Genomic DNA, 25,301 nt, shown 5'->3' with positions numbered 1-25,301 from the left:
ATATGAGAGAGAAACAGTCTCATTTTTGTTGGAAGGTACATTAGAGCAGTCACCTATCCCAGCTCATAATGGATAATTCAGAAAGCTTTAAACATGGCCTTTTTTATATAAGAATGCTTACACAATACCAAAGAGTTGAGTGAATTTATATTTTAATTTTTCCACAGTAAAAGTGAAAAGATACCAGAGAAGCATGGGTAAGTGGATTGCTTTTGAGAGTGCTTTGTGAGATGTCTTGAGTGGTGTGAACCTTAAAGAGCACCCCAAAACCCTGGGGAAGGCCATGCTGTAGACACTGGTGAGAACCAAAAGGAAAGCAAAGCCCTTTTGTCAGGTATTTTTCAGGTTTTGTCCTCTCACAGTCAAAATAAAGCTGCTGTTTAGCAAATCTGACAGGGTTTGCTTTGGATTCATCAGGTACCCCTGTGTTTTCTTGCTATTAAAAACCAATCCCCAGCACTCCTCCACCTCTCCTGAGGCCACAAAGCTGAAACATCCTCAGTCCCTTTGCAGGGGACTTTTACAAGATTGAGGCCATAAAGTTTTTGATCAATCAATAAACTCTTCCAGTTCCCAGAAAGAATGTTAAGTTAAATTGAACGAAGATAAACAGAAGTACAGAGAGCAAAAAACACTTGCTAAGTTTCATAAAAAGCAGGAATATCACAAATTGGTTGAGAGTTCATGGAAGATAATGGAGAAGATTCTCCCACAATGACTTATGGGATGGTTCTGCACTGTGGGCTGAGTGTTTGTGTCTGCAGAAACCACCACAAGGGCAGGAACAGGCAGCATTCATGGATATTCACAATTTCAACTTGTGGAAGTGAAATAACTTCTTTGGACTAATATAAATTAGTCCAAAAATTCAGTAAAATTCATTGATCTAGTAAAATTCATCAGTTTAAGGAAAATATTGGGCTATTGACATATTAGACTATAGTGTGCTGTACTATAGTTAAAGATGCTTTTAAAAGATATAAAGGATTTCTCCTGCAGTTAGACAAAAAATTCAAACAGACAACCCCCCTGTAGACCTGCTCTTCACTGAAAGACTTTGGCAGCAAGATTTCCATTAAGAATTTATTATTCCTGATGCAATTTAAACTTAATTTCAATTAATTATTTTACCAGAGTGTCCAATATTGTCTCAATACAGGTGCACTAATAATGGGTGAAAAAATGGCTAGGCAGGGAAAAATATAAAAAGCTGTAAAATTACACTAATTTTCTGTCTGAAGTGAGCACTGTGAGTGAGATGTAACTCCTGTAATTTGATTATTTTTTTAATCTGTATCTTTTTTCTACATTCTATTTTAAACATCTATTTTGGTCTCTTTTTAGAATTGGGCTGGTTTATAGCTATTTTAATTGCTTTTTCATTAGTCATCTTAGTGATGTGGAACAAACACTTTGATGAGAACTGAGCTGAGCAAATCTTTAATTTGTTTGGCCCTTAAGAGGCAAAAACCCACTTAGAGTTGGGCCTTGTTTGCTTGGTATCATCTGGAAAGAAAGAGCTGCTTCTTCATAGATGCAAAGGATGATCAGGAACTCTGTTGCTTCTGCCTCAGGTTTTTCACCCATTATCAAATGATCTTGGATATTGGCATCACTCTACATAGACTTTGTAAGAAAGTTTGAAAAAAAATTGAAAGGTGAAAAACTGTTCTGAGTTCAAATTCAGTTTTTCTTTCACTTACTTTTTTGTGATTTTTTTTCCCATTCTAGACAAATACAGCAACAACAACTTAATGAAAAGGATGAGAGCTGCTTTCCAAATTAGATAAGTGCCTGCCAAGCTCATTCACCTCTTCACCCAGGCATCTGCCTGGACAGCTCAAGTCATCTGCTGCCCAAGAATGGGTTTGTATTTTGATATCTCAATTAATTATGCCAAACACTCTGGTGTAGCCACATGTACTTTCTTATCTGTGTTCAGCAGCAAGTTTTGGGAACAATGGGCAAAATCTGAAACATGAATACAACAGGAGATTAAATGAAAGAGTGCTGAAAAGAGCTCCTGCTCCCCCAGTGCTGGTAATGAGAAAAGCTGTAGTGAAATTTTTCTGATTCCTTTGAGATTTGATTTGGGAAAGGGGAGAGATTCTGAAAATATTGAAGAGTGACATTTCCAGAAAGAATTGTGTTGACTTTTGGTTCTGAAAAAATCCTTTAGCTATGTTTTACAAAGTAGATACATAGATACCCAGATCATCAATAAGTCTTATGAGCTGCAATAAGTCTTAAGAGGAATTTCCTGAATTTTTGAGCACCTGTGGTATCAGTTGAAAGTAATTTTTTATCTTGAAAAGCTCCACAATTTTGTTCTCTGTGCTGCCATGTAAGGCCAGCTGCCTTTGAAACTGAGCACTAGGCTCTGCCTTCCCAATTTGTTCATCTAAAGATCCACAGGAGTTCCAGACTCACGTGCAGACTGAGATGATTTAATTGAGTATTCGCTGCGTAGCTGTCAGCCTGGTTCCTCTGCAGGGTTTGAAGGAGAGGGAAAGGGCAGAAAGCTTCCAGGTGCAGAGGTTTTCTGGAGCTTTAGTGCATGGAAAGAGTTTTTGTGGCTGTTTTTGAGGGAAAAGAATGAGAAAAATTGTACAGACCTCCTCAGGGCTGAAAGGAAGCACTTGAACACAATCAGAGTTGTAATAGACCTGTGCTGTGAGGACAATGTCCTGGAGCACTGGAGAAACCTTCTTGTGTCCATAGCAGGATTTTAGCTGTCCTCTTGGCCAGGAACACCCATGGGGTTTCTTTTTCAGGTCCTTCCACCATCAGGCAGCATTTTATCTCACAGCTGGCAGAGTTCAGTAGCTTTTTGGAGAAGTTTTGGAGCCCTGAGCAGAGCACCTCCCCTCCTGCTTCAATCCTGGTCTATGACACAAAGAAGGTCCAAGGTGCACCCCAGCAGCAAACAGCCTCTGTACCCATAGGGTTTTACCCTAATGTCCTAAACTCCCAAATCCTTATCTTTTCAAAATAAATGATTGATAGAAGACTTGCCCTGCCAAACATCCTTCTGTTTCCCCCAGGCCACATGGCAGCACGTGTCCTCAGCTGGGTGCAGGACAGGCAGTGGTGATGGGAGTGTTTTACGTGTTTCATTTCGCATGCTGCAATTTTCAGAGCACATCTGCAGTCTCCCTACAATGGCAATATATTCTCCTCAGCTTCAGAGCCTTTAAAAGATCTCAGTCTTGCAAAAAACGAGTGATCTGCAGAAAATAACCATCTAGGCCTAGAGCGAGTCCAAGGGCAGTTGGTGTTCAGGGTTGGGAAGGCACTTGTTTCTTGGGGATATTTAGAAAAATATGTACCATTTTGTGAAAAAAAATGGGGCTAAAACTGCAGCAGAGAACCCAGAAGAAGCAGATACTGCACAGGCTTCTTCCTGAAGCCATTCAGACCATGACTATGACTGTGACATCCCAGCTCAAGCCTGCCCAGGAACCAGCCCAGGGAGTCAGAGCTCTCGAGTCTTGCTGTCTAATCAGGAGTTTGAGCTGGGGTTTTCAGAAATGGAATACTAATGATTAACAATTGATTAGCACAACTGCATCAAACTCAAGTATTACCTCTAGAAGTGGTTGTAATTTGCCCTTTTGGATTGGCTAGAGAGACACCTAGGTTTAGCTCATTGTTTTTGTTGGTGGGGTGTTTTTTTTCCTCTATGTGACATTAGTGTGAGAATTTCTACAGGCATTTCATTTCTCAAAGGAAGCAAATTGTGCTTTGCATTTTAATTTACCATGACAACTGATTTTTCTCTTTCTAAAATGCTTCTTAGAAACTTGATAAGATTCCTACTTTCACTTGCCATCTTGCCAACGGCTCGTCACCAGCCACGAAGTGCACAGCCTCTGTGATGTTCAGGAGGGGGATCTGGCAGTCAACAGCCTCAGAGCTCAGAAAATCTGCTTTTGTGCTTTCTTCTTCTCTTGACATCCATTCTCCATTGAGATGCTACAGTAAAGCAGAGGGACAGTGCAGAAAATGAAGCCTCATAAAGAGATTCCAGTTGTCAGTGTATGTTTATATTTCTGATCAATAATATAAGGTAATCCTAGGTGGTTTATTTAAAAGGAAACATGTTGTTACTATAGCTACAGCAAAGGGGAAGCCATGCTTAGCTAGGCATGCAGGTGGTCTATTGATTTAGGACGTGCTGTGGTCTGCACTTGGGATGAGCAGCTGGGATGAGATGGGGTGATGTAATGGAGTGACTTTGTGTTTCCTCCTGGAGCTCAGCAGCTGGCTCGTGGCTTCTTGAAGGTGATGTCAGCTACTCCTCCAGATCAGCTGCACAAAATGTTCCAACTGGTAAGAGCCTATGGAGCCCTAAGGGGGCTCAGCAAATCTCAGCTGTGCCTTGTGAGTGTGCCAGCACCGACTGGGAGTCAGGCTGTGTCTGTTCTGAGGTGGATTTATGAGTTTAATCAAACATTTCATATCTGAGGATGCTGATCCACGAAATAACTCAGTTGCAGCATTGCCTGTGTATACTTGTTTATGATAAAATTACAGTGCTTGCATAAGAGATGGGTTTGATGCTCATCAAAACCTCTGATTTGGTGTTGAAGTATGACTAAGAAAATTCAAATAAGAGCCTCTGTAACTGTGGTGAGGAAACCCTATATTCAACCACAAAACTTAACATTTAAATGTGTTTAGGAAAACAACCACATGTAGTGATTCCAAATGTACAAAATGAGAAATAATATTGTGATTTCAGGCTTCAATGGACTACAGAGCAGCTGAACCAAACAGGAATCAAACAAAACTCCACAGAGATAAAGAGCAAGAACTGATATCTGTGCATTTCCAGGGAACAAGTCCTGGAAAGGTCTGAGCCTCTTCAGCTCCCCTCACTTGTAACAAACACTTTGGCAGTGGGCTTGGTGGGTACCCGTAACCTGCTGAAGCATTGAGGGAAGACAGCACAGACCAGAGTAAAGTATTTCTATATAAACACATCAACATTTGACTGTACCAGCCATATTTTAGGAGCTGCTTACGATTAGCCTGGTGACCTGACAGTGCAGGCTGGGAGACTCTCTGAACCCGAGGCCAAACGCCCGGATCCTGCTGCAGTCCGAGGCTCGGACGTCGCAGAGACCCCCGTTCTCCAAGGCTGTGATTTCCAAAGCTTGCTCTGCAGGGTGAGATGGATACAAAGCTTTAGAGAGCAGCACTGTTCTCTTCTGCTTCATCAGAGATTTTGTTGTTCCTGGTTGTCACAGTTTAATACTTTCCTTAGGGTTTTCCTTACCTCCCTGGGGATTTCTCTTGAACAGAGAAACAGCAGTTGTCAAAAGGGGAAGCAGCAAACCTCCATTAAATATTGTCCCAGTGCTGCAGGATGTATCAGTGAGTGTCAGGGCTCCTGAATCAATTCTCTGAAGCTGAGGCTTCGTCTTAAAAGGTCTCTAGGGCTAAAACTTCTGTTGACCTAAGTATCCAGTGGCAATACATCTGCTGACCCAGGTAATACATCCCTGACCCAGGCAATACATCCCTGACCCAGGCACTAGGATGGGAGCACAGCTGAGAGGACAAAGCCTCATCCCATAGCAGAAAGACACATAGGAACAAGAGATGACTGTGCCACCAGGATTCCTGGAGTGTTAAAAAGCCAGCCCTATGTTTTTGTTTTGTTGTTTGTTTGTTTGTTTTCCCTAAAGTTTTGGCAGCAGAAAAAGGGTCCTTAAAGTATAGCTTTCTTATGAGGGTTAAATCATTAATGGTAGCACTCAGCTGTGCACTGTGTCAGCACAAAGGTCATACATCAGCTAAGTTTCACTTAAATCCAACATTAAGGCCTTAAGTAGAGCTTAAGTTATGTACAGCCTGTGCTGGCCCCATAACAAGGCTGACTTTCACCCATTACTGTGTTAAAAATGTTTTATGGTTCTCAGGTAAAGTTTCATTTGGGTTCTGTTTTACTTCGGGTATTCACCTTCTAAAATTGCTCATTGCTTTCACTTTGGGGTTATTTTGACAGAGGAAAAATGCAAATCCATTGGATATCAGAATTCACATATTTAATTAAGAAAAATTATAATCTGGTAGATATTTGCACCAGCTCTTGAGTAGCACAAGACTCAGAATGGCTCCAATATCATACATCAATAATAGCAGTCAGTTGGGAACATGGCTACATATTTTCATTTATACTATTTGTAGATCTAGTGGCCAGGAGAAGCCACTATGATGACAAGTAACACAAAGCAGAACACTTTCTTCTTGTCTCCTGAACAATACTTAATAGCAGGGGCATGACCAGCAGCCCTGGGAGGGATGCTGCTCACCAGCAGAGTGGAGTCCCAGCTGTTATTCCTGCTTAGCTTCCTTTTCCCAGCACCATCACAGCAGCTCTGGCAAAGTAATATTGCCCATCAGTTTTCTCTGAGCTGTAGCTTGGCTAAAACAGCAGCTCTCCACCACCTAATATTTTAGTGGTACCTTAGTTCAGCTCTGATTCAAGGGGCAAAATGCCCTGAATGGAGCTGATAACCTTCCCCAGCATCTTGCTGTTCCTTTAGGACTCTGCCATTTAGGCTGCCATTAGGAAAATGCTGTTTAAACACTGCCATCCCACCAGATTGCAGCCTGCAACAACAGAGCCGCATGACTTGTGTTTTTTTCCAGAGGAAAATAGGAATGAAAACAACATAAACATGAAAAAAATGAAAATACTTTTTTTCCCCCTGCACTTTTGAAGTGCTTTTAGCTTTTGTTTCTTTTTTTTTTTTTTTTTTAATTGATTTTATTGCAGCAGTATTACCAACACTGCTGGACACTTTGCAATATTTACAAGAAGAGAAAGCGTTTACAGCTTATCAGCTTCCATCAGTTTTACTGGTGGATTCCTGTAATGTACAAAACTATTAGTCAGATGTGGTGACTGGTTTTGATAAATTACCTTCTTCTGTGGTTAGTGCATGAAAATTAAAAAATAAAAATGCTTCATTATGTTTTTCATGAGATTTTAATAGTTAGCCCCACTAGTACTGAGGTAGCTTGGATTGCATTAATGTTTTCATTATCACTGCAGATTTTCAGGCTTCTGTGGGTGAAGCAGAATCTCAGAGCCTGGGAAGGAGTGGGGCACAAATGTGCTCCTGCAGCCCTTCCTGTTCCATGGAATATCTCTCAGCTTTGTTGATTAAATCCCTGCACTTCCCCAAAGGTTTCCTTACATCTTTATGGCCACACTCCTGTGTCAGAGCCAGGGCAAGTTTACCCAGCCCCAGTGCTTTTCCCAGTGACTTACAGTGTCAGCTCAGCATTTTGTATTTATTTCTCTCAAACCATTCTGTGCACACTTGTCAAGGTTTAGCCCCAGCCAGGAACTGGATATCACACAGGCACTTGCTCACTGCCCCTCCTGGCAGGATCAGGGAGATAATCAAAAGGGAGAGAGTGAGAAAATGTGTGAGCTGGTTTAAGGGTAGTTTAATCGGAGAAAAAAAGGAAGAAAATACAGTCATGGTAATAATAATAATGATAAAATATTTAGAATATATATAAGTGATGCACAATGCAATTGCCCATCACTTTCCAAATGCCCAGGCAGTACCTGAGCAGTGATCCCTGCCCAGTTTTCCCCTCAGTTTATGCACTGAGAGTGATGCCACATGGAATGGGATATCCCTGTGGTCAGTGGGGATCAGCTGTCCTGTTGGTGTCCCCTCCCAGCTCTCTGTGCATTCCCAGACTTGTTGGCAGGGCATGAGAAAATGTCAAATCCTTTCCTTAATACAAACACTACTTGTGTTTGTATTAAGGAACATAACTACAAACATCAGTGTCTTACCAGCTTTAAATATGATGGAAAATAAAACTAATTACAATGGTTCTTTTTTAAAAGAAATGGACACTAGAGTTCAGCCTTTGGACCTCAGTATAGGCAGTACATGAATATTGACAAGAGTTGTTACTTTTAATTTTTTTAAAATAATGTCACATGTAATGGGTGTAGGGATTTTAGCCATTTGGTTTTAATGAGGTTCCCCTCTGCCTTCTAGTGTTGCATTTTAGCCAGTTTCAGCCAAAAAAGGGGGAGGAAATCTCCCTTCCATTGGCTTTGGAAAAGTCTCCTGGCAGCTGGGCACTCAAACATCCAAACCCTGCTCTTGCTGGGTACAGGAATCAAGGTGTAGTTGGATCATGGAGGGGTAGTTGGAAGTCCAGAGAGGTGCTGACATCAGAAGGAAATATTGGAGAGCCTGAAAAACCTCAGCAAAAGAGCTGCAAGTAGTTCAGCTGAAGACTGGAGGGAAGAAGGACGGGAGCAATAAAAATAGCTGGGAACCATCACAAAGGTGAGAGCGAGGGCAAAAGTGCAGATATGCAGAGACAGCTGAGGTTGTGGAGACCTGGCATGGATGTCTGATGTCTGTAGAGGGGCAAGTTAGAGGAGAGAAATCTGTAGCTAATCAGGCAGTCCTGGAAGGTGCTTGTAAAAAGTATGATATATTTTAGCATTAATATTTTATGGTTAGGGAGTGTGAATACCAAAATACAACTAAATTCAGGGCAGAACATCCTCCTTCTTTTCTCTGTATGGCTTATAAGCCAAAAATGTGCTTTGACTTTTACTAGTAGATTAAAAACTGAAGCTCAGGGTGGCACCTGGGGTTCAGATGTGTGACAGGCTGCAGCAGTTCTGGAGAGGATTTAAGGAGCTGTGTGTTCACATCCACTGGCTCAGGCATGGGCATCCCTCTGCATTTCCAGTGCTCAGTCTGTACCCACACCAAGTAAACACAAAAAAAAAGGAACTTTCACCTGACAGAGCATTGCAATGGGACAGTGTGAACAGCAGGAAATGTTGGGGGGAAAAAATAAGGAAAATCTTGTGTTTTAATGAAACTGTCTTGAGATAAAATGGAGAGAAGGGTCTGGAGTTGAAGGTGGAAATCCCAAAGGCCTCCAGACAGAATAAAGGATCTATCCTCTTTGGTTTACAATGCTTGTCCTCAAGGCACACCTCCCCTGCCTTCCCTTCCTTCTCCTCCCATCTCCAGCAGGAATTTCCAGGAAATAACAGTAAATTCAGAGCTGCTGACGGTGCAGTTTCATTCTGTAATCATTTACATTAATCAAACCTGACAAGGAGCACAGGCTAAATAATAGACTGAAACCCCCCCACATAAATACATGGTTGGGTTTACAGGTATTGTTTGCAGTGTATTATGTAAATAATATGCACAGTTGTAGAAGAAAAATGAAGACTTGATTTTGTGTCAAGAATATTGCAAAAATCAAGAATATTGCAAAACTACACTTATTGAGGTCTTACTGACAGATAGAAATGGTTCATGTTGGATTTACTATTTGATTAGAAAAGTATCCCAGCACAAATAAACTTTCTTCTGCAATGTTTGAAAACTACATAGGAGGCTTTGGACTGGACCAGCAGACCTGAAATTTAAACCAGCAGAAATTTTGTTTGAATAAAGAGAAGGAAAGGAACTACCCTGCTGTTCTTAAAGGGGATGATAAATAAGCAAGACATGAAAAGCAAATCAAGAACCAGATCATAAGTGCTGGGTTGGGTTAAATAGCCCATGATGCCCAGATGCTCCTTCCTTGGAATCAGGGAGCTGATTGAACAATTTTCCATACCAGAGCTTGATGGTGTGGATGTGGACCTCCAGCTACCATAGGTATGAGGGTTCTGTATCAGAGCAAACTGATGCTCAATTTTCTCTACAACTCGGACAGAGCAAGTCTGGGTCTGCCTCCATTCAAATGTTTGCACAAATATTGAATTTCTTTTGTATATAATATTGTTTTAGTAATCATAGACACAATCATGGAATGCATTATCCTCGAACTTGTGCTATCCATGACCCAAAGCTCATTTGACAATCCTCCCTAAGGAAAAACTATCAGCAGCCGTATGCTCTTTGCCAGAAGTCATGCACATCAGTGACCTCCCTGGCTTCTAAATGAAAACTGTGTTTTTTCCTGCTTCCAAACCCAGGTCTCAGAGGACCAGAGAAGCTGAAGGAGCTGAGGGTGTCTAGTCTGGAGAAAAGGAGGCTCATGGGGATCATCTATCTACAACTCCCAGAAAGGAGGGTGTGGCAAAGTGTGTCTTGGTCTCTTCTCCCAACTAGCGAGTGACAGGACGAGAAAATGGACTCAAATTGCAGCAGGGGTACAGTAAAATGGAGCAAACCCCAGATCCAGGGAAGAAATGATGATGTCTGGCTTCAGATCAGAAGATTGAAGGATAATTTTATTAAAACTATACTATATTACATTAATATATGTAAAGAGATACTATATTATTCTACATACTTATTTCTTACTTACCTATCTAACTCAAACTTGTGACTCTCTGCTGAGAGTCTCAGCCACAGCTGGATCCATTGGTCATTGAACCCAAAAAACCTTCACCAGAATCCTACCCAGCCATCACTGCAGGTAAACAATCTCCACACCACATTCCACATGGGGAAAACAAAGGAGCTGAGATAAAGATTGTTTTCTCTTCTCTCTGTGCTTCTCCTGAGAGACAGAATTATTTCTGTCTGTCCAGAGAATGTGAATGTCACACTGGGGATGTTTAATGGGATATTATGGAAACTTTCTTCACTGAAAGGGTGGAAACTTTCTTCACTGGAATGGGCTTCTCAGGGAAGTGGCAGAGTCACCATCCCTGGGGGTATTTAAAAGCTGTGTAGATGTGGCACTTGGGGACATGGTTTAGTGCTGGGCTTGGCAGTGCTGGATTAACAGTTGGACTCACAGACCTTAAGGATTTTTTCCAACCTAAACAACTCTGTTTCCATAGTACCAAACTCTAGATCTGTGACCTTTTGCTGGCATGGAGTGAATCTGGTTTTCTGTTTGAGGGTTTTTGGTATCCAGTATGGATTGCAGAAATGAGCCCTGAGAGAGCGTGGGGAAAAAACATTTTGCAAGAGCTCCCTTGCATGAGAAATGGCCTGGTTCAATATCACACTGAAAGCATCCATGTGCTGCAACAATATGGTAGATTATTTTTTGCTTTAGAAATCTCACTATGACATTTTAAGTTTATTTAATCCTTCTATTTTTAAAAGGCTTACCAGCAATGTACTTCAGCTATAGAAAAGAAGAGGATTGGGCTGTTGACTACAGAATATTTCTTCTTTTCCAGATGGCCTGGAGAGGTGACCTCATGTAAGGTTCTGGTTGTGCATTCATGATGCTCACTGGCACACCAAAGCAGGTCTCAGTTTTTGTCCCTCAATGCCACTTTAGGGAAGAACCCTTGGCAGCATCTTGAGGCTCCCAAGAGTGAGTGCAGTGATGCCACAAAAAGGATTTGTGTCGTCATGGTGTCATCTTGGTCCTTATGTCCACTCTAGTGCCAGATTAGTTGGTTTTAGTAATTTTCCCATGTTTAAAGTTACTGAATTACATTAAATCTGGTTATTACACTCGGAGTTTTGTTCACAATTGGTTGAATGTTCTGGTGGATTGTGGGGTCTTTATGCAACATAAAACATGATGTCAAGGCCTTAAAGGTTTGCTCTGAATTTTTGGTTTTGGTCAGCTTAAATCAGACCTTTGAATGGTTTGCAAGTTTTAATTTTAATTTATAAACTGTTGTGAATTTGTTATTTATATTGTATGTGCACTGTGAGTATTTGGAGAAAGAGGTTGTTTTTTCAGGGCTTTTTGTTTTCTTTTGGTTTTAACAAGATTTAAGGTTGAAATTTCCTGTGGTACCTGTAAACAGCCTGATAACTAAAGAAGTTATAGCTGTGCTTCTGGGGTGTCTGGCTTTGGTCAGTTTGAATGAGACCTATAATTTTTTAAACTTCTCTAGCAATTTAATTCTGTGTTCTTTGGAAAATGGTTTTGTTTAGCTACATGTTTCACTGGACTGTTTTCACTGTTTTCATTTTGCATTAAAACAAATAAACTAATCTGTAGAAAAGACTGATTTCCCTGACCTGGTTTGCAGGGAATAGAATGGATCACTGAGCATGCAACCTTCCATCTCCCTTATCACCAAGATTTGATATCCTTTTAAAATTCATTTTCTATTGACTTTGTAACTATAAAGCTAATAGTCCTCCTCCTGCTCAGCCAGGTCTGTGCCTCAAATGGAAAGAATTGGGACTTAAAACAGTAAATTAAAGCTGGTATTGATGTTTGCCATTTCAGATGCTTTTTTATTGCATCTGCACCACGAAAAACTAAAGTAAAACTGCTGTGAAAAGAAGAAATGCTTCAAAACTAGCAAGAAGCTCCCAGTCCCTGAGAATTGCCTACAAAGATGTTTGATGTGACTGAGAAAAATGTTTCTCTGAGCAGAGTATGTGGGTGTCAGTGAGGATGCATCTGTGGTAGTTAAAGTTTGTGCTTTTTTTCTCTTTTGATTCTAAGCTGGTTTTCTTTTTCAAATTTTGTAGTTCTTATTAAAACTTTTGTGGTTGGAGGTGTTCATTCCCCTAAAAGAACAAGAGTGCTATTTTCAAAAGGTGACAAGTCCTCTGTTCAAAAATCAATGTTTTGACAAGTAATCTCAAAGCTTGATATTTAATCATTATACCTTTTAAAATTATGTCTGCTAATACTGTTTGTAGCCTGAAAAGAATGTATTTGTGTAAATTTTTATGGCCCAGACCTGAAGACAGTATAGAATAATTTTCTTCACATAGGATGCTCCAAGTTTCATCCAACCTGGCCCTGAACCCTTCCAGGGATAGGAGAGCCACAGCTTTTCTGGGCAGCCTGTGCCAGAGCCCCTGTGATGACGAGGACCACTCCTCTGCTGATGGCTGGGAGAAGGAAGGTGTGTTTTGCACACAGACATTTGAAAGATATTTTCCCCAGTTTTCTTTCAGTACTAAATAATAAATTGTTTTAACTAGGAAAAAGCTGACTAACTGAACACAATGTAATCTTAAATTGCATAATATGTATCTTCATATTTATTCTTTATCTACTTTCCAGTATTGGTAAAAATTCATAGTAAGTGGAGATAACAGGTCTCAAAAGAAAAGTTTTCATTTTCAAGCTTTATAGAACCTCTTTTGTGGAGTATTGATAACTTAGTGAGACTTCTTTGATGTCAGCTTAAAGGTAATAAGAATATATCCTTAATATCTTTAAGCCCAGTGTAAAGAGCACAGTCCCAGTGGGAGGGGAGCTGTGTGTAAAGTGTGGTTTATGCTGCAAAGGTACATAGGGATCTGCTTGAAATATTCCCTGCCTTACAGGATTCATTGCTGAAGAAAAATGTATTTCATAGAAACAGATGCCCCAGCTTCTAAACTTTAGTACAAGAACACTGCCTCACACCCATCAGCTGCCAAGTGAACCCTTAAACATGAGAGGGAATGGGGAGGCTGCAGGCAGTGGAAAGTTTCAAACCTCCCTCAGCTGGATAGACAAGAAAATTCAACATTGTGTAATGTAAAAGTCAACAATTAGTATGAGAAAAAGGGAAAAACAAAACAACATATGTGAAAAAGAGACCTGATTTTTGTCTTGATAGTGTGACTTCATCAAAGCAACAGGAACTGTGATTTTGTTAATACTATGTCTACCAAAGTCAATGGAATTGTTATAATGAAGAGTAGAATTAAGCCCAATGACTTATTATTTGAAAAGAAGAAGGGCTTTTTAAGGAATGCATTTTAACATTTTTATAGCAATAGTCCTCTGTTTGGTGAGAAAAGTTTAAAACAGTAAACATGGTTTTTGCTGTTCTCATGAGCATATTTGACTCTTCTTATGAAATCCAATTTTGAAAAATCAATGGAATTGCTTAAGTGTACTGCATCCTCTGCCATAGAACATGTTTTGCCATATTAGCCAGAAGCTTGGTTGCTTTTGCTTTGTTTACAAGCCCAAGTGATTTGAAAAAAAAATTATCAATTCCTGTGCAAAGGGTCACAGTTTCTGTTAACTCTGTTTCTGGGGCCCTTGTGGTGCTATTAAATGGAATTCTCCCTTGAAGATCTGGTTACCACAAGTTGGTCCCAGCCACAGAGAACAGCAGCCTTACACACAATGAACAATATTTTTCATTGTAGATATCTTGGGCATTTAGGAAATGGATTATATTTCATTTGAAAAGTCGAAGATGCAATTTTACTTTGTATAATATTTTAATTTATTTATTTTAATTTATGCAAAAACAGCAGCTATTGAGCCAGTACACCCTGATGACTCCCTCTGCATCACATCAGCAAAACATATATTGAAAATGCTAAAAAGTATTCATTTACTTGACTTCCTAACAGCCCTTACATAGTCATTATGATCAGGAATTTTAAGATCATTGAATTGATTCAAGTGGGAGAAAAGTATTTACTTCAGTCAGTATGCTCCCATACAAAGTCTCCAAAGCAGATTGGAATTTGATGCAGACAACTAGAATACTCTGTCCCATTTCACCTGGGGATCCTGAAAAAAATTAAGTATTTTCTTTCAATGTCTTCCTTGTGCTTTGTCTTTGAAAATGAGAATTAAGCTTAAAAATAAATCACAATTACATAAAGAGTGAGATTTCTATAATATGTAACTGACCTTACATTCATGGTCTGATCAAAACTCTGAGCTTATTCTTATATCAGGGATGGGATCAAGGAGGAGAGACATTTTCCATTGGAAGACCCAGCCTGAGGAACTGAAATAGCTGACCTCATACTTTTGCTCATGATAAATACATTAATATAAATATATTTTAAAAATATTGCATGCTTTAATTCATATTATTAAATTACAGCAGATGAGCAGGACCCAAAGCAGACTGCTGAATTCAGAAAGGTCGGTGTAACCACTCTAAAAATACCAGGGTGTAATCGACGTTGCTGCTGTGGCAGATGGGTCTGGGGGACCTGTGTGGTTGTGGTTCACAGCTCTGAAAATGCACTTGGGTTCACAGTCCCTCTTAATATCACCAATGAAATGTCTTAATATAAAAATGGGATCTCTGTAAGTGTGGTAGGTGAGTGTCCCTTTCTCACCTTCCCACTATCATTTTTTGTTCGCTTTGATTTCTTTGCTGGTTTTTTTTTTTTTTCTCCCCAGAACTTTCCACATAGAAATTTAAACTTGAAGTGTCATTACCTCACTGAAACTAATCTGTCGCTATTATTCCTCATTACCTTTTATCTTGTAATTGCTCTTTAGAGCTTCATACAATCTGCATATTACATTACTCTATGTGTGCTTTACTAGTCCTGATTTTTTTAATAAGCAACATGGTCAATATATACAAATGGTAAGCACCAACCTGATTTGCTATCTGCTGTAATTGGATTCTGCCTTTAATTACAGGTGGTAATGACATTTTAAGCACCTTATACAGGTGTTGGAGGGGGTGGGGGTTATGAAATGTTAAGCAACATTAAGAAATTCTAAGCTTCTGGAGTGCTGCCAAGTTTCAGAGGTGCCTTTCAACTCCAAATAGCGATTTTCATGTGAGGATAATTATAGCTCTGGCCACCTGGACTGCTCCTGTTGGAGTCAGGCAAAGAAGAGGAGTGAGCTTGTCTGCAGGCCACACACCACATCTTCTCTCTTTATTTCTGTTTTCATTTAAAATCACTTCAAATATATCATGGCCTGCATTCTGATTCCTAAAAATACTGCAGGACCATCTTTTTGTGTGTGTTTGCTGGCCAAAACCAGCGGCAGAATATATTGTTCTGTATTGGCAGCATAGCTGGGGTTGGATGACCTTGGAAAATGTACTTGAATTTTTTTGATAGCCTCCTTGATCTTGGGGGAGTTTTAATTCACATCTATAATTCCAGCCTGAGAAAATTAGACAGAGATTTGTTTTGGAACTGATGGGAAAATATATAGCCAGCAAAAGGAGTTACCTTTTCTTTCATTAGTCATGCAGCTTCTCCTGGAAAATAACTTTTCCCTAGCAATAGCACTTAAAACTCAGCATTTCTGTGATTAACACTAACTCTCTTGATTCTTCTGTCCTGACTTTTTGAAAAGAAAGTGAAAGACACAGCACTTACATATGTCCTGCAGGAACCTAGTTCAGTTCTTAATTTCTCCTCCTTTCTTCCCCTTCCCACAGAACCTCTGCTCATTAGTCACAAAGCCCAGGGGCTTATCCTGCCTGTGCTGATTTCCTGGGCTCTGCCAGCTAGGCCAGGACTCCTGAGCTCCCAGGGATGGGGCTCAGGCTGCTCTGGTCAGAGCACACAGCTTTATATCTGAGACTGATCTTAATCTTCATCTCCTGTAATTTATTCTGGTTAAAGCCAGGCTTTAGTGACATCAGCAGGAGCTTGGCTCTGAGCACCTCCAGTCCTCTGGAGTGACATTGCAGAGCTTGGCTGTTGCTGTGTGGTGCTGCTGGGCTTTTCCCTGGAAAGACGTGTCCCACCACACGTGTACCTTGGGACACGTAGGGGAACAGCCCTGGGGGGTTTAGCCTGGACAAAAGGAGGCTCAGGGGGGATTTTATTGCTCTCTGCACTACCTGAAAGATTATACCTGGTGGGGATTGGTCTCTTCTCCCAAATAAAAAGCAATAGGGCAAGAGGATCTTGCTGCTGTCATCACCAAGAGAGGTTTAATTTGAATATTAAGGAAAATATATTCACTGGAAAGGTGGTCAGGCATTGGAACAGGCAGCCCAAGGAAGTGGTGGAGTCACTATGCCTGTAAGTGTTCAAAAGACCACCTGAGATGTTTCACTTGGGGACATGGTTTAGTGGTGAAGATGGCAGTGCTGGGTTAAGGGTTGGATTCCATGATTTCCCAGATCCTTTCCAATCTAAATGATCCCATGCTGTCTGTGTAAAAAATTTCTGCATTTGAAATGTGAAAACAAGCAAATATCCTTTAATGTATTCTGAATGAAATTCAAAATTCAGGAAGAGCTAAAGTTGAAGCTTCCATGGAGGCTTGTCTTGATTGACTCTACCAAATTATCTAGATGACCTTTTCTTAGTATTAGAATATCAGGGTGACTGGCATGCCAGAAATAAGATTTTATTTCTCCTTGTGGGGGATCCAACCTCTGGCTATATGTATAGATCTGCTTTATATTTCATTCACAAGATCATGTATTTATATATATATATAAAACAGCTTATCTATTTTTGCTTACATAAAAATACCCCAAATCACTAATAAATGGTTTATTATAATAATATTTAATAATGGACCTCATTGATTGCAGCTCATTCAAATTGATTCACTCTAGACAGTGGCAGTACTTTTTCCTCTCCACAGTTAATGTTGAAATGAATTAAATGTGTGAAGTTTTCTCCTAACTTCTCTGCATTTATGCCAAAGACAAGGGAGAGCATCCTGAAAACTAAGCAAGCCAGTTGTTACCATGGTTTTAATTTTCTGGCTTTTTTAATTCTCAATTTTTCTTTAACTCAGGAAAAAGTGTTGTCTAGACAAGGTGGCCCAGCTGAACATTGAAAATGAACAAGGTAAGGGCAGCAAGAGACAGAAAAAGCAGTCAGGGCAGAGGAAGGCAGTGACTTTGGGGGTGTTTGCCACAGCTGATGTGTGTTTTTTTTCCAGTTCTCACCTCCCTGTGCAATCGCAGGCTGAGCTCTGTTCTCTGTCCTTGTTTATATATGATGTCACAGCAAGAAGACAAGGTGCCATTTGTTTTACTTGAAAGGTCAAATTGAAGCTATTTGCCTTTAATCTGAGAGATTTCAGCCATAGCAAAATAAAATTTTAAAATTTGGCCTAAGCAAGGCCCCTAACCCCTCTGTATCACAGAGAAATAAGTTAAACATTGAATTGTATGTTGGTCAATTGCTTCAAAATTGTTCAACTCACTTTTCAGTCCCTGGTGTCAGTTATTCTCTGTGTGAAAGAGAATTAATTCTTCCATATTTGGGATGTAATTCTGTAAATTTTAGCCTGTCATTAACAAAAATAAAAGGATGTCAGGATCTATTTTAACTGCTTTAAACCCATGCACTGAAGTCACGTTTAATGTGAAGAATATGGATGATCCCATCCCTGATAATAAATGCATTGGGGCGTCAGATGTGCCACTGGGCTCCTGGGGCTGGCTGGAGATTTGGATGTCTCAGCTAAGCCATGGTGACTGACCCTATTTGATGCCTTTGGCAGGGCTACTTGTTCATTTTGTCACTTTTAATTTTGTTTTGTTACTAGTATAGTGCTTGAAATTAAGGTTCAAATTTTATTTTCTCTTGGCCAGGAAAAAAAAGAAGAAAGACATATCTCTACAGTGTTTACACGAATATTGACCACAAGGTGAGCAGGACGCTCCTCTTTTTTTTGTGAGAAGCCTGCTTGTCAGCATGCCAGTGATAGATCAGATGTAAAGAAAATCACTTCTGCAAAACCAATTTGCTAAGGGGCTTGTAAAATCCATTTTTAAAAAGTTACTGAGGCAAAAAACCCCATGAAGGACCAGCCAACCAGATATTTTGATTGGCTCTTCAAGGTCAAAACCTGATTACTAATTCATCAAATGCCTTACTGGTAGCGCTGCTTGAAGAGCAAACTCTGTGCAGATGTTCTACCTAATAATGCCAATATGGAAAGAGTGCTTTACTCACTTTTGGCAGGGCTGCAGTCGTAGGAGCCGTGCCCTCCATGGCACTTGCAGCCCAGCTCCGTGCAGCGCCCGCGGCCGCTGCAGAGTGCGGGACACCGGAGAGCAGCCAGGATCTCCTCCCAGGAAGCAGATGGCTGGTTTCCAACTGGGAACTCTCCCTTCCTGCTCCCCAGCACTCTCCTTTCACACTCATTTTCCAAAAGGGCTACCAGTGCGCTCACCCAAGCCACGTCATCTTTGAGCTGCAGGTCCAGTAGGCAAATATCAATTGCCTCATCCAGGTGTTTTGCCAGGAGGCCTTTACATGCCAAGCCAATGGTGGAATTTGCAAGAATTTGGTGGCAAATCTCCTGAGCTTTGGTGACAGTCAGGCCATTGGGAGTGGGCCATGACAGTGGAAATTTCATCCGATCTCCTTCAAAGTAGTCCTCGGGGAAAAAATAGGCAAAGCTCTCTGAGTGTCTCTGGGCAGGGCCATGCAGTGGGTGAAAGGATGAGTATTTAAAATACTTGTCTTGCCTCTTTGCTTTCCTTAGGTCTCCTGTTAGCTTGGTAGAGTTGATGGAACTGTTGCTATTCATGGAAACATGTGGGAGGGGCTTTAGTGGGACCTCGGGGCTTCTGCGCTTTTGGACTGATTTAGAAAAATATCTTTGACCAAAAGTCTTGGGCAGTGGTTCGGCATCTTTTCTCAAAGTTGGCCCCGTTACTGTGTGAGTGACAAACTCAGATGTAACATCCAGGTATGGGATTGCAAAGCTGTGGTCCACATGGTCATCGTGGCAACCAGAGAGCTCAGGGGTAGGCGTCTGAAAGGCATTTTTTGTGTTTACCATGGGGACAGGCTTGGTGCTCCCCTTCTGGCATCTGCAGAAACTTTTCCTTTGCTTCCTCTCAGAGGGTGCTGGAGTCTTGTCAAATAAACTCTTCCCTGGAGGAATTCTGATTTAGAAATAGGAAGGGATTAGAAGGAGAAAACTTTCGACAAATTAGTCTATCTACAAGGAAACCTTCACTGAGGGTAGGGTAAGCATAAATTCCCAATCTACAAAAGTACTTGAGAAAACTCTTACGTTTAACCTCTGTTTTCTTTAGTCACTTTTGCACTGCCCTTCTTGAGTTGTCTTGTGTGTTTTCTAGCACTTCATGGAGACTTTTCATACCGGATGTTTAAGTGGTTTGCTGGAGCATTGCCTAACTGCTTGACTTTTCTTTGCAGGACTTTCTCTGAAGTGCACGTTACTCTGTGTATTATACATGAAATAAGGCCTGGGATTTGTCCCTGGGTGACACAGCTAACTCTTGGAGAATGACAAAAAAGTCGTATTTGTTTCAAATCCTATATGATGGATATCATCTTTATCTGTGTGCCTGATCTGCCCTCTAAGTGTATATTGCTAACTTTTTTATTTTTGCATACTTCATTTAACTATTTCCTTCTACTAGAGTTTTTTTTATTTTTTTATTTCAATACAAAGCACTTCTATATTGATCACAGGGCCAGGCTATCATATTAACTGAGATGATTCTCTTCCCCCTTTTAAATTTAGCCTTTAATGATGGAGAAACTCCTAGAGGCTTGAGTTTGAGTAAAGAGCCATGATTCAAGTTTCTTCAGAAATCTCATATATCTTATTGATCTTATTTGTGCAGCACAAGAGGAATTCTAGAGCTCCATGGGAAAGGATATGTTTCTTGTCCCAACATTTGGCAGAATGTCATTACCAGACAAATTTGAAATAGCACCAAAAATTAAAATAATTTTGGCATTAATTTTGTCTTGCAGCCAAAATGTTGGGGTTTCAGGAAAGTGAAAGCATTTGCCAACATATTTGAGCCAAACACTAGATACTGTTGTTGGAAACTGTAATTGCCTTTATCCAATTTGTTAGAAATGCATTTTAAATGGCATATTTGATATTACCATTCTAATCATTGACACAATCATAACTTTTAAATAGAACATCTCAGTGACACTGGCAAAATGAACCTATTTATCCTCTGAAACATGAGCACAAACATTTGCGGACCTGTTTTGCCCAAAGTGTGGGCTCAGCAGGACACAGTATGAGATAAAAGGGTGGTTTTCATGCTCATGGAAATGCACAAGCTGTTCTGCACTTCCCTGTAGTCCAGGAAAATCAAACATTTTTCATGACTGAGACACTTGTCCTTTGGACAAAACATTTTAGTATCTGAATGAGTGTCCTTCACATCCCATTCTTCTGGTTGTAATAAAGGGGTTATCTGCCCCTGAAGCTTCCCTGATTCAGCATCAAGTAAATTTAAACCTAGACTAAGGCAGCAGAAGAAGATCCTCCTTTGATATAATACTACATAAACTATTGTAAATATTATTTGTTTAATAAAAAAATAAATCAATCACATAAACTGGTCCAGAATCAGGACAGAAACAGCACACCAATGAAAATTTCACTAAAATGAAACTATTTTGCCTTGATATTTTACTGAAACAAAATCCTCTGTTTTTCCTACATTAAACCAATTACTTCTTTTGGTCAGCCCTGTCCATGGAACATAGGTGTATGGTGTCGAAAGAATGGAAACCTCATCCTTCCTCACAGCCAGGCACATACCAGCAGTTCCTCAGCAAGCTCAGATGTGCCCTCTGTCCCCTGCATGAGATAATAAAACCATAATTCCTTTGAGCCACCCACTATAATCCAGGAAAAACTAAAAAAAGTTTTTTTCATCTAATTGAGTTGGATGCTATTATAGAGAAAGTGTCCAGAATTTAACAGCATTTCTTCTGGTTTCTTGGTATATTTTTAAATGTTTGAAGATTTTATTTTGCCTACTTAAATCACATGTTTGAAAATTCATCTCTTCTCTGGTTGCTATTTAATGGCTGGGAAGCTCTGATGTTGTTTTATTGTTTAAAAGTTGTGTTGGAAATCTGGTGTGTAAAACTGATCTGTGCATGCAGGGCCCTGCAGCTGCTTGAGAGAGGTGGGAGCCAGGGAAAGCTCTGAACTGCCAGATGGTGGGCACTCAGATTAGCTTCAGGTGCTGGAGAAAACCTAGCACGCTTTCAGGGTTATTTAAAATTAAATTAAAAACAGCAGCAATAAAGCTTTTGGTTTTTACTGGGCTGTTTCTCAGTGAGTGGATCAGAGAATGATCCAGTCTCCTCTGGAGGTGACCTTAATTTTTCTGTTGGCTTGGTTTTTAACCAGGTTCTGAGGGGTCTTGAGAATCCATCCTTGGCAGTAGTGCAACATGAAACTCACCACCCCTCTTGCCCTTCTCACTTAGCAGGAGCTTCTGCCTTCCCTGAAGAATCTCCATCACACAGCTCTAGAAAACTCCTCAGTGTTTCATAACTAAATTCCTTTGCACTGCGCTTTGGCTTCAGCTTTTACAACAAAATTACTTTGAACAAGTACTACAAGTACTCCTAAGGACCTTTTAGCCCTTTTCTGGGGTAATGAGTTGTTGGTTGGTTCTTGCACCAAGCTATTTCTCCATTTGCCTTCCCAGAAGCAATCTCTGACTGATTACCCCATTATTAGGATGTCGATGATGGCTGTCGAATTCAAAATAGTAGAATTTATAATGACAGGCCAAAATAGACATTAAATAGACCATAGACATTACTTAGACCCACTGAAAAGAACTAGAATATGGCAGAGGTGCTTGTTTATTTTCGGAAGTGTAAGAAGTCTAAAAATTCAGTGTTCCTATAGGATTGTGCTGGGCTCCCATGTACAGATGAAAAGCAATGTTGCAGTGTTTTGCCTTCTTTTTCCTTACTTCACAAACCAGGCTACACAAGCAAACCCATTTTGGTTTTAGGAACACCTATTAGGCATGTTTGAAGTTCAGCAACAGAAATTAAAATGTGGCATAGGGATAGAGATGGGAGTAGGGATAGGGACAGGGACTGAGACAGGGAGATGTCAGAATCAGACTCCTGGCTCTGTTTCCAAACCATCTGTCCCAGAAAGTACAAGTTTTCAGAGCTCACTGTCATCATTAGTAGAGTTGATATTAGGTTTTAGCATGATACATATATTACCAGCCTTTGTCAAAATGTAACATTTAATCTATACTCTCATATTGTAATTAGCATTCAGGAATAAAAGAACAAGAGAAATTCGAAACCCTTAATTAATCCCTATTGTCAGCTACCTACATTTTCAAGTGTGGGTGAGAACTGCATTTTTTTAACAGCTGAGAGGGATCTTAACACAGCTGTTAACATGACATCACTTGTGAATATAAAACTTCTCTCTTGGTAATGTGTTTTGTGCTGACTGAAAATTAAGCCCCTGTGCTGCTGGGATGGAGATGGGTCTTCAGGCTTCTCCCTTTGCTTAAGGAGATCTCTCTGTCAGGCCATTAGGGGAGTCTGTAATGAAATAAACCCATCAAGGCCATGTGGAACACTGCTGGGAGCATCTCCTGGGTGGGGTCTCTGGCTTTGTACCTCCACTCCTCTATGAAGTCTTCCTCGGGCACGTTGTTGAGGTCGTTGTGAGCCGTCCCATCAAAGAGGCCACACAAGCCCCGGGTGCTGTTGAAGTCCCTGCCCGGTGTCCTCACTGTCACACCCATTCCCCACTCGCTCAGGTCCGCTCGAACAAATGCTCCTGAAGGGAACACGATCTGAAGAGGAAGGAAAAAAAAAACCAGCCCCAGTGAATTGAAGCTCTTACCAAGCTTTTTATGCAATAAAAAGTCTCTTTCCATAAACGAAAATTTCAAAGCATGACGTTAGCGATGGCGGAGGTAATTTAAGATCACTTAGAAACACCATAAATATTTATTTGTGCTATTATTTAGCTTGCTTTCAGATTCCATGGCATTAATATCTGATAGCATTACATAAATATATAACTGCATGAGTACTTTCTTCTTAAATTAATATTTGCATCCATTGAAGTTTTCACAGTGGTAAGTTACCAGCTAATTTTTGACGTGGCTTCCATGACAATAAGGCCACCCTTGTGTCTTTTATATTAATAATTTTATAATAATAACTTTTTTTAAAGAAACTGCCAAGATTGAAAAACAATCTTTCTTCCTTCTGAACAATTGTTTCATTTTCCAAGGCTGGATTATCCAGAAAATGATTGTGTTTTAAAGTGGATAAAGCAATTTTCTCATTAAAGTGCTAGTGGTAGGCTTACACTGACCTTTAAAAGGAAAAAAACCAACTTGGCAGGGTTCAAAACAAGAAGTAACTGTGTGGATAATGGATTTTTCAGATTAGTTTACTAACCAAATAATAAAAAGGAAAAAAAAAAAGCAAAAAGAAAATACCTGTTCAACTGATTTTTTTTTTATTTGCTGTATTTTTACAGGTTAAAAAAACTATTTGAAAATTATCTGGGCCTGGAGAGGGAGGAGAAATACACTATCCTGATAAGTAGCATTAATACTTTCTTTTTATCCAAAATGAAATATTTTCAGTTAATCTTAAAAAAATACATTAGAGTTGCAAACATCTCATTATAATAATTTCAAAATAACTATTTTCCCTTTTTAAGTGGCCCCTGCCTAAATATAATTTATTCATTCAAATAATGTCCTTTGTTTTCCTTTATTTTGGGTGGAGATTTTCTGGTCCCTTTGAAGTTCCTCCCCATCAAATCTACTCATATCTGTGAAGGTGTAACAAACTCATATGTTTATTCTTGTGCTTGAATCCAGAGTTTACTCAGAGTTTGGCTTCACTAAATTATAATTCTGCCCATTTTAGTTCTCCATTACTTCAGGCTTTTTCTAGAGGGCTGTGTGTAAAACCCTCCCAATCAGAACTGCACGAGCTGCCCAGTCTTCTGTGCTGTCCAGATTAATATTTCCAGGTGTGGATTTATTTTGGGAGTTTGGAGGGCTCTAACCCTTTCCCTTCCTGTTGCCTGGGGCAATGCATCCAACCTGAATTTAATGCTGCTAATTGAGGCTTCAAAGAATGTTTTTTGAGACCTGAGTTTGCAGTTTTTTAGTGACTGCCTGGTGGAAGCTGCCACTTTGCATGACCCAACCCGATTCCAATCCTCCTTGAACGTTGTGGGAGCCAGTTCCTGAGCTGCATGAGGATAATGATGGACAAGTGCAGGGAGAACTGGGGTGCACCCTGCTCGGTGGTGTGCTCAGGGATCTTGTTCACTGCTGCACAATTCCTGTAGACCCCCAGTCATGTCACAGCAGGGTTCATATTGTGTCCCCAGTCTGCCCTGTTACCTCAGGTGTAAATGAGAATATGGATTCCTTGCTACGATTATCCTAGGAATAAAACAGTAATTATATTGCATTCAGTTGCAAAATGAAATGACAGCTTGATTCCTGCTTTTTCTCTATTCTATAATTAACAGACTTTCAATTACTACCTTCCTGAGGTCTATTCCAAGTGAGACCACAAGGAGAGCCAAGCACAGGCACTTCCTGCATCATTCTGGCTCTGCTGTGGATCGATCCTCATCCAAAGCATTTCATGGCAGTAAATCTTGATGATACAACTCGAGGATAAAATTATCTTCTTGGCCATAATATGCAGCTCTTTTCCTTACCAAAACCCCTGGTGCAGCCTGCTCTTATTTTTCTAGTAATTTCAGTATATTAGTGTGGATAAGCAATACTTATGCAAAGTAAGTTGTGGCCATATATTTGTTTAGGCAAATGCTTTATGTTACAGCAAATGTTGCACATTTACAGCCCATTTTCATAGCTTTTGGGGGCTCTCTGGATCTGACTAATAGCATCTTACTGCTCCACT

The 25,301-nt window shown here is 40.2% G+C and overlaps 1 protein-coding gene and 1 long non-coding RNA gene across 10 annotated transcripts in view; one reads left to right on the top strand and one right to left on the bottom strand.

Annotated features, from left to right (window-relative positions):
* Positions 1-23,016, top strand: part of LOC146766874 (uncharacterized) — a 203,249-nt gene extending 180,233 nt beyond the window's left edge. For 4 of the 8 annotated variants that reach the window (XR_014956677.1, XR_014956675.1, XR_014956682.1 and 1 more), the window contains one exon: positions 1,732-23,016. This is a non-coding gene — a long non-coding RNA (uncharacterized LOC146766874). The remainder of the gene's footprint in view (positions 1-1,731) is intronic. The other 4 variants (XR_014956680.1, XR_014956676.1, XR_014956678.1 and 1 more) reach the window with 4 other exon arrangements.
* LOC110480621 (von Willebrand factor D and EGF domain-containing protein) overlaps positions 1-25,301 on the bottom strand; it is a 186,957-nt gene that overhangs the window by 82,656 nt on the left and 79,000 nt on the right. Inside the window, exons 10-13 of one of the 2 annotated variants that reach the window (XM_085584839.1) lie at positions 23,010-23,188; positions 18,561-19,501; positions 5,028-5,164; positions 3,820-3,975 (exon numbers count right to left, since the gene is read on the bottom strand). In XM_085584839.1, coding sequence (XP_085440965.1) covers positions 3,820-3,975; positions 5,028-5,164; positions 18,561-19,501; positions 23,010-23,188 — 1,413 coding nt within the window. The remainder of the gene's footprint in view (positions 1-3,819; positions 3,976-5,027; positions 5,165-18,560; positions 19,502-23,009; positions 23,189-25,301) is intronic. The other variant, XM_085584840.1, reaches the window with a different exon arrangement.

The sequence above is a fragment of the Lonchura striata genome, chromosome 7, assembly GCF_050655825.1.
Source record: "Lonchura striata isolate lonStrDom1 chromosome 7, ASM5065582v1, whole genome shotgun sequence".
In the NCBI taxonomy this organism is placed as follows: Eukaryota; Metazoa; Chordata; class Aves; order Passeriformes; family Estrildidae; genus Lonchura; species Lonchura striata.
Note: the sequence above shows the minus strand (reverse complement) of the source record. Positions and strands in the feature narration are given on the sequence as shown.